The 14,669-nt window shown below is 30.8% G+C and overlaps 1 protein-coding gene across 2 annotated transcripts; it reads left to right on the top strand.

Moving 5' to 3' along the window:
• Positions 1-3,047: 3,047 nt before the first annotated feature.
• LOC101894887 (lysosomal alpha-mannosidase) lies at positions 3,048-13,128 on the top strand. 2 transcript variants are annotated; one of them, XM_005189932.3, is made up of 8 exons: positions 3,048-3,301; positions 3,621-3,991; positions 5,060-5,402; positions 6,282-6,415; positions 6,501-7,147; positions 11,277-11,491; positions 11,558-12,409; positions 12,462-13,128. In XM_005189932.3, the coding sequence occupies exons 1-8, from the start codon at positions 3,173-3,175 to the stop codon at positions 13,047-13,049; spliced, it is 3,279 nt and encodes a 1,092-aa protein (XP_005189989.1). In that variant the 5' UTR covers positions 3,048-3,172; the 3' UTR covers positions 13,050-13,128. The 2 variants fall into 2 exon arrangements, with proteins under 2 accessions (XP_005189989.1, XP_005189988.1); XM_005189931.3 differs by lacking the exon at positions 6,282-6,415 and adding an exon at positions 5,472-5,605 and having other exon boundaries at positions 3,049-3,301.
• The last annotated feature ends 1,541 nt before the right edge of the window (positions 13,129-14,669 follow it).

Genomic DNA, 14,669 nt, shown 5'->3' with positions numbered 1-14,669 from the left:
ATATGATATTCAAGGCGTGGATTTTTTAAAAAATATTTTGGAAATTATATTCGAGGCGAGGATTTTGTAAAAAATATTTTGAAAATTATGTTCGAGGCGAGGATTTTTTGAAAAATATTTTTTTGGATGATAAACAAGGCGTGGATTTTTAAAAAAATATTATTTTGGATGATACACAAGGCGTGGATTTTTTAAAAATATATATTTTGGATAATATGCACGGCGTGGATTTTTAAAAAAAATATTTTTGGATAATATGCACGGCATGGATTTTTTTAAAAAAATATTTTTGGATAATATGCACGGCATGGATTTTTTAAAAAAAATATTTTTTTGGATAATATACACAGCGTGGATTTTTTAAAAAAATACTTTTGAAATGATATTCAAGGCGTGGATTTTTAAAAAAAATACTTTTTTGGGATGATATTCAAGGTGTGGATTTTTTAAAAAATATTTTTGAAATGATATTCAAGGCGTGGATTTTTTAAAGAATATTTTTGAAATGATATTCAACGCGTGAAATTTTTAAAGAATATTTTTGAAACGATATCCGAGACGTGGATTTTTTAAAAAAATATATTTGAAATGATATTCAAGGCGTGGATTTTTTAAAAAATATTGTTTTAATGATATTCAAGGCGTGGATTTATTTAAAAAAATATTTTTTTTAAGATATTCAAGGCGTGGATTTTTTAAAAAATATTTTTGAAATGATATTCAAGGCGTGGATTTTTTAAAAAATATTTTTGAAATCATATTCAAGGCGTGGATTTTTTAAAAAATATTTTTGAAATGATATTCAAGGCGTGGATTTTTTAAAAAATATTTTTGAAATCATATTCAAGGCGTGGATTTTTTAAAAAAATATTTTTGAAATTATATTCATGGCGTGGATTTTTTAAAAAATATTTTTGAAATGATATTCAAGGCGTGGATTTTTTAAAAAATATTTTTGAAATGATATTCATGGCGTGGATTTTTTAAAAAATATTTTTGAAACTATATCCGAGGCGAGGAATTTTTAAAAAAAAAAATTTGAAATTATATTTGAGGCGAGGAATTTTTAAAAAATATTTTTGAAATGATATTCAAGGCGTGGACTTAAAAAAATATTTTTGAAATGATATTCAAGGCGTGGTATTTTCAAAGAACATTTTTTTCAAAATGTATCCATCAACACAGGCTTGGATTTTTTAAAGATTAAATTTTTTTAAAATTTTTTTTTAAGGCGAGAATTTTTTAAAAAATATTTTTTCAATGCGTGGATCTCTTACAAAAAAAATGTATATTTTTTCAAGGCGTTGATTTTTTAAAAAAAATATTTTTTCAAGGCGTGGGTCTCTTAAAAATATTTTTTAAGGCGTGGATCTTTTAAGAAAGGGATTTTAAAAAAAATATATATTTTTCAAGGCGTGGATCTTTTAAGAAAGGGATTTTAAAAAATATGTATATTTTTCAAGGCGTGGATCTTTTAAAAAATATTTTTTTCTAGACGTGAATCTTTTTAAAAAGATTATTTCAAGGCGTGGATCTTCTAAAAATATTTTTTTCAAGTCGTGGATCTTTTAAAAAATATTTCTTCAAAGCGTGGATCTTCTAAAATTTTTTTTTCATTTTTTAAAAAGATTTTTTCAAGGCGTGGAGATGTGGATCTTTTAAAAAAGTAGTTTTACAAGGATTATTTAAAAAAATAATTTATCATAGATTTTCTTTTAAAAAAATAATTTTTCAAGGATTTTTAAAAAAATAATTTTTCAAGGATTTTTTAAGGCATGGATTTTTTAAAAAATAAATTTTCAAGGACTTTAAAAAAATAATTTTTCAAGGCGTGGATTTTTTAAAAAATAAATTTTCAAGGATTTTTAAAAAAATAATTTTTCAAGGATTTTTTAAGGCGTGAATTTTTTAAAAAATAATTTTTCAAGGATTTTTAAAAAAATAATTTTTAAAAAAAGGATCTTTTAAGGCGTGGATTTTTTAAAAAATAAATTTTCAAGGATTTTTAAAAAAATAATTTTTCAAGGATTTTTTAAGGCGTGAATTTTTTAAAAAATAATTTTTCAAGGATTTTTAAAAAAATAATTTTTTAAAAAAAGGATCTTTTAAGGCGTGGATTTTTTAAAAAATAAATTTTCAAGGATTTTTAAAAAAATAATTTTTCAAGGATTTTTTAAGGCGTGAATTTTTTAAAAAATAATTTTTCAAGGATTTTTAAAAAAATAATTTTTAAAAAAAAGGATCTTTTAAGGCGTGGATTTTTTAAAAAATAAATTTTCAAGGATTTTTAAAAAAATAATTTTTCAAGGATTTTTTAAGGCGTGAATTTTTTAAAAAATAAATTTTCAAGGATTTTTAAAAAAATAATTTTTCAAGGATCTTTTAAGGCGTGGATTTTTTAAAAAATAAATTTTCAAGGATTATGACATGGATTTTTTCAAGACAGTTTATTATAAATATTTTTTAAGACAGTTTTTTATAAATATTTTTAAGACAATTTTTTTAGATTTTTTTTTAAATATTTTTTAAGACAAATTTTTACAAAAAAAAATTTTTTGCACAAAATTTTTTTTTTTTTATTTTAATTTTTTTTTCAAGTTGTGAATTTTTTAAAGAGAATTTTTAAAGGAATATTTTTAATGTTTATTTAAGGACATTTTATAAAAGCCAAGGATAGTGGCTTGTTTTTCCTTCTTCTGCTACAATTTCATGCTGGACTGTAGAGCATTTTTCTATCCTGCCTTATCTGACAATGGCCTGCACTTGCCATTACAAAAAGAGTACGCAATTGAAAACGAGAGAAAGAGAGAGAGAGAGGGAGAGAGAGAGCACAATAACAAAAAGTCTCTCCCCCCTACTGTGTAAACAAATCCCTGGTTGCCGGTTACAATTCTCTTCCACTCAACTCACAATCTTTAAGATACGCTTGAGTGTGGCTTGAGGTGCCAACACAAAGGCATGCACTTGAAAGACAATTGAGCTAAGTCTGGATTAAATAAATATCAATTAAATTCTCTACTAGAACTCAGTTGGGTTTGAGTCGTTGCGGTGATATCACACAGCGGGATTTGTTGTTTTTACGCGAGCCATTAAAAAATCGAAGTGAAAAGAAAGAAAAAAGAAAATTGGAAAAATTCTTACGAAGTGAAAAAAATATTATCAAAAAACAACAATGTTAATTTCCGACTTAAAGTCGGTCAAAAATCTTGCCTGGCTAGGCATTTTCTTGGCAATTTTGACCGTGGTCGAATTACGTCCACAAAAATCCATGCCAAATGTAGGGGCCAAATGTGGTTATGCGGTAGGTCAAAATAATGTTATCGCTGATAATGTAAATCACACAGAAAAAAATAACAAATAAAGCAAAACGGGAGCAGAATCGTTGTCTTTTGTTGAAAAAAAATGCAAAAATTAAAAAAAAAAATAAGAAAATTAATTAAAAAATAGATTAAAAAATGAAAAATAAAACAATTTGAAAAAAAAATTAAAATAAGGAAATTAAAAAAAAAATGAAAAATAAAAAAAAAATAAATAAAAAAACTGAAAAAAATAAGACAATTAAAAAAATAAATATTTAAAAATAAGGAAAAAAATATAATGAAATAAATTCATAATTTTAGAGCTGTCCCAAACCGAAACCCCACATGCTCAATGTCCACTTGGTGCCGCACACCCACGACGATGTTGGCTGGCTGAAGACCGTAGACCAATATTACTATGGCAGTCAAACGTTGATACAAAAAGCCGGAGTTCAATACATTTTGGATTCGGTAATCGTGGAATTGCTGAAAGATCCCAAAAAGCGTTTTATCTATGTCGAATCGGCCTTCTTTTTCAAATGGTGGTCCGAACAAAGCGACGAAATGAAGCAGAAGGTACGCATGTTGGTCGATGAGGGACGTTTGGAATTCATCGGTGGGGCATGGAGCATGAATGATGAGGCCACCACACATTATCAAAGTGTAATTGATCAGTTTGCCTGGGGTCTAAGGTGAGTAGGAGAATTTTTTACAAATTTACACTAGTTTAAAAACACTTCAGATAAATTAATTTTATTTCTTTGAAAGTCCCCAAAGAAATATTGAAATGATATTCAAAAAAATATTTTTTAATATTTAAAACAAAATTTGAAGATATTTAAGGCTTGGATTTTGTAAAAAATATTTCTTTTAAGACATTCAAGTAGACGAATTTTTAAAAAAATATTTTTTGGATGAATTCAAGCAGTGATTTTTTTAAAAAAATTATTTCTTTGAATATATTCAAGGCGTGGATTTTTTAAAAAATATTTTTTGGATGATACTCAAGCCGTGGATTTTTTTAAAAGTATTTCTTGAAAAATACTCAAGGCGTGGATTTAAAAAAAAAATATATTTTTTGGATGATACTCAAGCCGTGGATTTTTTAAAAAAATATTTCTTCAACGAATATTCAAGGCGTGGATTTTTTAAAAAAATATTTCTTTGAAAATATTCAAGGTGTGGATTTATTAAAAAAATATTTCTTCAAAGAATATTCAAGGCATGGATTAATTAAAAAAATATTTCTTCAAAGAATATTCAAGGCATGGATTTATTAAAAAAATATTTCTTTGAAAATATTCAAGGCGTGGATTGATTAAAAAAAATATTTCATTGAAAATATTCAAGGCGTGGATTTATTAAAAAAATATTTCTTTGAAAATATTCAAGGCGTGGATTTTTTAAAAAATATTTTTTTGAAAATATTTAAGGCGTGGATTTATTAAAAAAATATTTCTTTGAAAATATTCAAGGCGTGGATTTTTTAAAAAAATATTTCTTTAAAGATTTTCAAGGCGTGGATTTTTTAAGAAATATTTCTTCAACGAATATTTAAGGCGTGGATTTTTAAAAAAATATTTCTTCAACGAATATTCAAGGCGTGGATTTTTTAAAAAATATTTCTTCAAAGAATATTTAAGGCGTGGATTTTTTAAAAAAATATTTCTTCAAAGAATATTTAAGGCGTGGATTTTTTAAAAAAATATTTCTTCAAAGAATATTCATTATTATTTATTTCCAATTTCTCTCCCCCGTAGACGCCTCAACGACACCTTTGGCGAATGTGGTCGACCTCGCATTGGCTGGCAAATTGATCCCTTTGGCCATTCACGTGAAATGGCATCAATGTTTGCGCAAATGGGTTTCGATGGCCTGTTCTTTGGCCGACTCGACTATCAGGATAAAGATGAACGTTTAATGACGAAAACAGCCGAAATGATATGGAGAGCTTCGGCCAATTTGGATGAGAGTTCACATCTCTTTACGGGAGCGTTGTACAATCAATATCAGCCACCGCCAGGATTCTGTTTCGACATCCTGTGTGCCGATGAGCCCATCATTGATGGTAAACATAGTCCGGATAATAATGTGAAGAGGAGGGTAAGTTGAGGAGGATTAAAAAATATTTTTAATTTTTTTTTAAATATTTTAAAAATTCGTTTTGGCCAGGTCGATGAGTTTTTTGAGTTTGTCAAAAAACAATCGAAATATTATCGCACCAATAACATCATAGTTACCATGGGTGGTGATTTTACCTATCAGGACGCCAATGTTTATTATAAAAATTTGGATAAATTGATAAGGTAAAAAATATTCAAAAAAAAAAAATTGGAAAAAAATGAAAAGTTGCTTAAATTTGGCTCCGAAAAAAAATTGAGAAAAAATCCTTACCCATGATCAGACATTGAAAATATTTCTTGTTAAGTTTCCACCATCCTTTGAAAAAAATATCAAAATTTTCTTTTTGATCGGAAATTGAAAAAAATTTGAAAAAAAAATCACACATCGAAAATATTTCTTGTCATGTTTCCACCATCCTTTGAAAAAAAAAAATATCAAAATTTTCTCTATATTCGGAAATTGAAAAAAAATTTGAAAAACATCGACGTCCTCTTTAAAAATATCAAAACTTTCTCGAATATTCAATCCGTGGATTTTTTTAAAAAATATTTCTTCAACGAATATTCAATCCGTGGGAAAATATCAAAATTTTCTTTATTCAAAAAAAATTTGAAAAAATCAGACATCGAAAATATTTCTTGTCATGTTTCCACCATCCTTTGAAAAAAATATCAAAATTTTCTCTATGATCGGAAATTGAAAAAAAAAAAATTGAAAAAAAAAATCCGGTCTCTTAAAATATATGAAAATTTTCTCCATGAGATCTCCCCAGATTTTGAAATTATTTCAAAAAAGCAGTGACTTTCCTCCTGAAAATCTTGAAAATCTTTGCATTAAGATCCTCTTCATGACCCCTAGGTAGATGAATTCTTGAAAATTGCCCTCGAAATGGCTGAGGGTTATCGTTCCAAAAATATCCTGGTTACCATGGGTGAGGATTTCCATTATCAAAATGCCAATATGTGGTATAAAAATTTGGATAAATTAATCAAGTGAGTCAGGTTTAAGCAAAAGATTCTGCAACTTCCTCTAACCCCCCAAAAATGTACTTGAAATCCCAAAAATGTTCCCCCACAGATATGCCAATGAACGTCAGGCCAATGGTTCGAACATAAATCTCCTCTACTCCACACCATCTTGCTATCTGAAGGCCCTGCACGATGCGGGCATTACGTGGCCCACAAAGGACGATGATTTCTTCCCCTATGCCTCGGATCCGCATGCCTATTGGACGGGCTATTTCACCTCGAGGCCCACGATAAAACGTTACGAACGTATGGGAAATAATTTTCTGCAGGTGTGCAAACAACTTACCACCCTCACTCCGAATTTGCACCCCGAACTCCTACCCCACTTGGGTTTTATGCGCGAAACAATGGGTGTAATGCAACATCACGATGCTGTTACGGGTACGGAAAAGCAAAAGGTGGCCTACGACTATGCCCGACATCTCAGCGTTGCAATGAGAGCGTGTTCGGCTAATGCTCGATCGGTTTTGAATGTTTTGGTGGAAGGTGATTCGCCGCGACCGAAGCGTTATGGTGCCCCAAGGCCTTTTAAATTTGAATTTAAAACTTGTTCACTGCTCAACATCAGTTCGTGTGATGTTTCCGAACAAAGTGAGCGTTTCGTGTTGACTTTATATAATCCACTGGGTCATACGACTGATGAGTATGTAAGGTTGCCGGTGCCGGATGTTAATTATGTCGTCAAGGATTATAAAGGTGAGAATTTTTGAAAGTATTTTTTGGAGATTTTTTTCAAAAGCGTATTTTAAGAAATTGTTATTGGAAAAAATATTGTTTAAAAAAATTATTTTTTTTGGAAAAAATTAAATTTTTTTTGGGAAAAAAAAATTAAACCTTTAATTTTTTTTAAATATCTTTTTTAATCTTTCTAATATTTTAAAAATCATCTTAATTCTTCTTATGAAAAATATTAAAAATTTTTTTGAAAAAAATTTAAACATTTTTTGAAAAAAATTTAAAAATTTTTTTTAAAAAAATAAATTTTTATAGGAAAAAAAATATTGTTTAATCTTTTTTTTTTTTTTTTTTTTTTTTTTGGAAAACTTATTTTTTTTTTTTTTTTTTGAGCAAAAGAAACGTTTAAACATTTGTTATTTATTTATTCTTTTTAATATTTTTTTTTAAAGATCATCTTAATTCTTTTTATGAAAATTATTAAAGTTTTTTTTTTTTTTTGATAAAAATTTAAACATTTTTGAAAAAAAACTAAACATTTTTTTTAAATTAAACATTTTTTTTTTTTTTTGAAACAAAATTAAATCTTAAAAAAAAAATTATAATATATTTTTTAATCTTTCAAAATTTTTATTTAAAAGATAATTTTAAGAACTTTTTATGAATTTTTAAACATTTTTTTTTTTTTAAAATATTTTTTTTGTGAAAAAATTAACCTTTTTTGGAAAATATTTATTTTTTATTTTTTTTAATATAAAATATTTTTATAAATTTTATTTTAAGAATAATCTTAATTCTTCTTACGAAAAAAATTTAAACATTTTTTTTAAACAAATACATTTTTATAGGAACAAAAATATTGTTTAAATTTTTTTTTTGGAAAAAATTATTTAAAAAAAATTAACATTTAATTTTTTTTAATATTTTTTAGTTCTTTCTAATATTTTTTAAAGATCATCTTATTTCTTTTAATGAAAATTTTAAAGTTTTTTTTAATAAAATATTAAACATTTTTTGAAAAAAATTGAAACATTAAAAAAAAATTTAGAAATATTTTGAAAAAAAATTAAACATAGTTTGAATAAAATTAAATCTTTGAAAAAATATTTTTTTTTATAATATATTTTTTAATCTTTCTAAATTTTTATTTAAAAGATAATTTTAAGAACTTTTTATGAATTTTTAAACTTTTTTTTTTGTGAAAAAATTAACCTTTTTTTTGGAAGAAAACATTTAATTTTTTTTAAATATTAAATATTTTTATAAATTTTATTTTAAGAAATTTTTATAAAAAAATATTTAACTCTATTTTTTGAAAAAAAAAAATTATATATATTTTCTTGAAACATTATGCCAAAAAACGGTTCAAAGCCTGGCTAAATTTCACTCATTTCGAAAAAAAAAATATTTGTTTTTATACATTTTTATTTAAAAAACAATTTAAGAATTGTTTAATATTTCTAATAATTTTTTAAAAGCTTTATTTGAAAGATTTTTTTTTTTTGTTTTTTTGAAAAAAAAAATATTTTTTTTTTGTGGGAGCACACCACAGTCCGATTTGGGGTTAGAAAGAATGTATCTAGAGCTACAAATCTGTTTTTATTCCGTGTTTTGGGGGGGGACCTGCCTAAGTTCCCCAAACGGCTTGGGTATCTTCGTTGCTGGTAGGCGACCTGGTTAAGTTTACCCTATTCTATATCCACAACGACTGGCTGAATATCACGGGGGTGACCTAACTAAGTTCACCGATCGTATCCAGCGGTTAGATACCTCTCCGTTCAATACCGTTGCTAACAATTACCCTCCTAGCTTGTTAGTCGTATGGGTTCTTCTACAGAGAGAGAGAGAGAGAGAGAGAGGGGGGAGAGAGATAGAGTGAGAAAGAGGATCGCTTCCTGCTGGTAGTCCTTCCATCTCTGTTGCTAGCAGTTACCCTCCTTGTTTGTTAGTCGTATGGGTTCTTGTACAGAGAGAGATAGAGTGAGAGTGAGGAGTTCTAGGGATTCATAGTACGATTAATATCCGCTAGGGCTCAGGTGATGGGACTCCTCCAAAGCTACAGCTAAAACAGCGAGAACCCACAAAAAACTCTTCAAGGATTTTACCTAAATCACTGATAAGGCAAAACACGGACCACCCAAGGGATACGAACCAATCAAGGATTATGTCTAAAATACCGAGAAGCCATGGGATACAGACTCATCAAGGACTTTACTAAAACACGGAAGACCCAAAGAATGCGTACTCTTCAGGGGTTATATCTAAAAACACCAGAAACGCAAGAGATACGAACTTTTTAAGAGCTTTGTCTAAAATACCGAGAACCCAAGGGATATGAACTCTCCAAGGCTTAAACCTAAATTGTCGAGAGGCCAAGGTATTCAGACTCTTCCAGGGCTATATCTAAAAAAACACCGAGAACCCAAGGGATACGAACCCTTCAAGGGTTAAACCTAAAATACCAAGAACCCAAGGGATACGAACTCTTCAAGGGTCATATCTAAAAACGCCGAGAACTCTAGAGATGTGAATACTAGAAGGTCTTTTTTTTAAATAACGAGAACCCAAGAGATACAAACTTATCAGGGGCTTTATTAAAACATGGAAGACCCATTGGATTACGACTCTCCCAGGGCTATAGCTAAAACACCGAGAACTCTCCAAGGGTAATGTCTAAAATAACGAGAACGCATGGAATTTCGACTCTTCCAGAGCTATAGCTAAAACACCGAGAACCCAAGGAATACAAACTCATCAAAGGCTTTACTAAAACACGGAGGAGCCAAAGGATACAGATTCTTCAAGGGTTATACCTAAAATACCGAGAATCCAAAGGAATACGAACTCTTCAAGGGTTATATCTAAAAATGCCGAGAACTCTAGAGATTTGAATGTTTGAAGGCCTTTTTTCTAAAATACCCAGGACCCAGGGGATACAAACTTATCAAGGGCTTTATTAAACATGGAAGAAACTTTGGATTCCGACTCTTCCAGGGCTATAGTTAAAACACCGACAACCCAAGGATGCGAGCTCTTTCAAGGATGAACATAAAATACCGAGAACCTAAGAAATACGAAATCTTCAAGGGTTATATCTAAAAACACCGGGAACCCAAGGGATACGAACACTTCAACGGGGTTTTAAAAAACACCGAGAGCCCAAGGCATACAGAATCTTCAAGGGTTAAACCAAAAATACTTAGAATCTAAGAAATATGAACTCTTCAAGGGTTATATCTAAAATACCGAGAACCCAAGAGATGCAGATTCTTCAAGTGTTATAGCTAAAATACCGAGAACTCAATGGATACATACTCATCAAGGGATTCACTAAAACACGGAGGACCCTAGGCATACCTATTCTTCAAGGGTTATATTTAAAAACACCGGGAACCCAAGGGATACGAACTCATCAAGGGTAATACCTAAAATACCGAGAACCCAAGGGATAGGTATCGCTTCTTCATGGCAAGGAAAGTACAGAGAACCCAAGTGATACGTACTCTACAAGAATTGTATCTAAAATACCCAGAACCCAAGGGATACGAACTTTTCAAGGGTTAAATCTAAAAGCACCGAGAATCCAAGGGTTTACCCTAAAATACAGAGAACCACGATATACGATCTCTTCAGGTTTTTTTTTTTAAAAATACCGAGAACCCAAGAGTTACGAACTCTTCAAAGGTACTGCGTCGCCGGGACTTCGACCCGTTGTCACCTAAATTTAGTCAGCGAAGCCTCCCATTTCACCTACACAGGCTTATTGTTGCTGCTGGTCGCTGTTGGTCTCCGACGAAATGCAATGTCCTGACGGTATGTTGTTCTGATGTCACCAAACACGTAAACATCGACGAGGGCCATTCGATCAGGCGCGGAAAAAAAATCAACGAGGGTAGCAAATTAAATAGGGAGTTCCTAAGATTTATTCAGAAATTTATGTTTAAAAAAATTAATAACAGCAACGAGGATGCCGACTTTCGTCGGAACAACTTTTGCGACCTGATTGATGTGGGGGTATCAGGTTTGATCTGATTTCTAATTTTCTCCGTTTTTAATAGTTTGTTCCGCAAAGTCTTAAAAATATATCCTTATTTTTAAACGGCCTTGAAAATTATTTTTCTGAAATTAAATTTTTATATTTTTACCTTAGATGTTGTCCTGGACATCCAATACGTTCCCGTCGCCGAGCCTGTGCAAAATCTAACCTTCCGAGAATCCCAGGCCAAATATGAGTTAATATTCCTAGCCTCCGAATTGCCGGCATTTGGTTATAAATCCTATTACATCACGAAATCCAATGGCCATCACATGAAACCGGTACCAGATCCTGAGAATATGTCCAGTTTGATTGATATCGGAAATGAGGTAAGGAGAAGTTTCTCTCAGAAATTTAGAAATGTTTTGATGAAAATCTATTTTCCTTTCCCGTAGTTTATACGTCTAACCTTCGACACAAATGGTTTCCTGGCCAATGTTGAATCCGATGGCGTTTCGCGTATTGTCAGCCAGGAGTTCTTGTACTACGAGGCAGCCATTGGAGATAATCGTGAATTTGCCAATCGCTCATCGGGTGCCTATATCTTTAGGCCCAAGGCGGATAGGGTACGCACGGTTACCGTGGCTCCCGAAATCACGGTGTATCGTGGCGATTTGGTCGAGGAGGTACATCAGAAATTCAACGATTGGATTAGTCAAGTTATTAGGGTCTACAAGGGTCAACGTTATGCGGAATTTGAATGGCTAGTCGGTCCGATACCCATAGAAGATGGTGTGGGCAAGGAAATCATAACACGTTTCAATGCCGACATAAAATCCGAGGGTATTTTCTATACCGATTCGAATGGTCGGGAAATGATAAAACGTCTGAAGGATCATCGCGATACGTGGAGGGTGAAGTTATTAGAACACACTGCGGGTAATTATTATCCGGTCACGACGAAAATTGCCCTAGAGGATGAACATGCCCGTTTGGCCATTTTGACGGATAGGGCCCAAGGAGGGTCCTCATTGGCCGATGGTTCATTGGAGTTGATGGTGCATCGGAGACTTTTGCATGATGATGCCTTTGGTGTGGATGAGTCGTTGAATGAGACCGCCTATGGCCAGGGTTTGGTGGCGCGGGGCAAACATTATTTGATATTTGGTTCATCGCAGCTGGATCAAAGTCCAACCCTCCAGGCTGTGGAGAGATTTACTCAGCTGGAGAAAACTGTGGCGCCATGGACTTTCTTAAGTCCCACAAATTATAGCTACACCCAATGGCGTCAAAGGTTCACCAATATTGTGAGTAGGATGACCTCAAATTTTTCCATAATTTAATTTATTTCACTTCCAGTTCACCGCCATGTCGGCCAGCTTGCCGCAAAACATCCACTTGCTGACCTTTGAACCCTGGCATGATCATGAAATCCTTGTACGTTTCGAACATCTACTCGAAAAAGATGAAGATCCGGAGTTCTCCAAATTTGTACAATTCAATGTGAAGAGCATTTTTGGGGCCTTCCAAATCAGCAATATGCGTGAGACCACCCTGGATGGCAACGCCTGGTTGGATGAAAATCGTCGCATGGAATTTGTACCCGATCCTGAAGAGGATAGCTATGAAAGTTATGCCATTTTCTCAAAGGCCTACAACTATGTACAGCTGCAGAAGGCGGAGAGGCCTATGGTTTCGACACAATTCTATGATGAGCTATTGCCGGCAGGAAAATTGGGAGCGGAAAGCAATCGTTTAAAGAGGGAAATGAAATCGCCGCGGAATCAGGAATTGAATCGTATGCGTAGCGAAAAATTGAAACGCATAAAATATTCTGTGGGTGATTTGCCCTTGGAGATGGAAGGTGATCGGAAATTCTTAATTGAATTGAGTGCCATGCAGATAAGGACTTTCATTATCACTCTCGGACCAGTAAAGGAGAATTGAGAGTATTCTCTAGCATTTTTTGATACAAATTTCAAAATGAAATGCAATAATAAATATTGAGCAAAATTTGAACAATTTATTTATGATGAGTTTCGGAAGTGAGGTTCGTCGAATCGTCTAAAAATTCAAATTTTCAATTTTTATTCTGGCACATGTGGTATGTCTGAGAAAGATTACGGGATGGCTTTTAGGCTACAGACTTAAATATGTGTTTAAATCAACGTCATACAAAAAACCATCCATTTTTAAATAATTTTTGAAAGACCCTAAATAAGCGTGGATTTTTTTAAAATAATTTTGGAAAGACCCTAAATAAGCGTGGATTTTTTTTAAAATAATTTTTGAAGGACCCTAAATAAGAGTGGATTTTTTTTAATAATTTTTGAAAGACCCTAAATAAGCGTGGATTTTTTTTTAACTAATTTTTTAAAAGACCATAAATAAGCGTGGATTTTTTTAAAATAACTTTTGAAGGACCCTAAATAAGCGTGGATTTTTTTAAAATAATTTTTGAAAGACTCTAAATAAACGTGGATTTTTTTAAAATAATTTTTGAAAGACCCTAAATAAGCGTGGATTTCTTTTTAAAATAACTTTTGAAAGACCCTAAATAAGCGTGGATTTTTTAAAATGATTTTTGAAAGACCCTAATTAAGTGTGGATTTTTAAAATAATTTTTGAAAGACCCTAAATAAACGTGGATTTTTTTAAAATAATTTTTGAAAGACTCTAAATAAACGTGGATTTTTTTAAATAATTTTTGAAAGACCCTAAATAAACGTGGATTTTTTTAAAATAATTTTTGAAAGACCCTAAATAAGCGTGGATTTTTTTTTAAATAATTTTTGAAAGACCCTAAATAAGCGTGGCTTTTTTTAAAATAATTTTTGAATGACCCTAAATAAGCGTGGATTTTTTTTAAATAATTTTTGAAAGACCCTAAATAATCGTGGATTTTTTAAAATAATTTTTGAAAGACCCTAAATAAGCGTGGCTTTTTTTAAAATAATTTTTGAATGACCCTAAATAAGCGTGGATTTTTTTTAAATAATTTTTGAAAGACCCTAAATAATCGAGGATTTTTTAAAATAATTTTTGAAAGACCCTAAATAAGCGTTGATTTTTTTAAAATAATTTTTGAAAGACCCTAAATAAGCGTGGATTTTTTTTAAAATAATTTTTGAAAGACCCTAAATAAGCGTGGATTTTTTTATAATAACTTTTGAAGGACCCTAAATAAGCGTCGATTTTTTTATAATAACTTTTGAAGGACCCTAAATAAGCGTGGATTTTTTTTTAAATAATTTTTGAAAGTCCCTAAATAAGCGTGGATTTTTTTATAATAACTTTTGAAGGACCCTAAATAAGCGTCGATTTTTTTATAATAACTTTTGAAGGACCCTAAATAAGCGTGGATTTTTTTTTTTAAATAATTTCTTAAGACAACAAGTTTTTTATGAAGAGTTTCGGAAGTGAGGTTCGTCGAATCTTCTAAAAGTTTAAATTTTTATTTTGGCATATGTGGTATGTCTTTGTTAGATTGCGGGATAGTTTTTTAGGCTACAGACTCAAATATGTGTTTAGATCAACGTCCATTAAAACGCCGCCCGTGGGCACTTG

This window comes from Musca domestica, unplaced genomic scaffold, assembly GCF_030504385.1.
Source record: "Musca domestica strain aabys unplaced genomic scaffold, Musca_domestica.polishedcontigs.V.1.1 62, whole genome shotgun sequence".
In the NCBI taxonomy this organism is placed as follows: Eukaryota; Metazoa; Arthropoda; class Insecta; order Diptera; family Muscidae; genus Musca; species Musca domestica.
The sequence above is the reverse complement of the archived record's forward strand: the minus strand, read 5'-3'. Positions and strand labels throughout refer to the sequence as shown.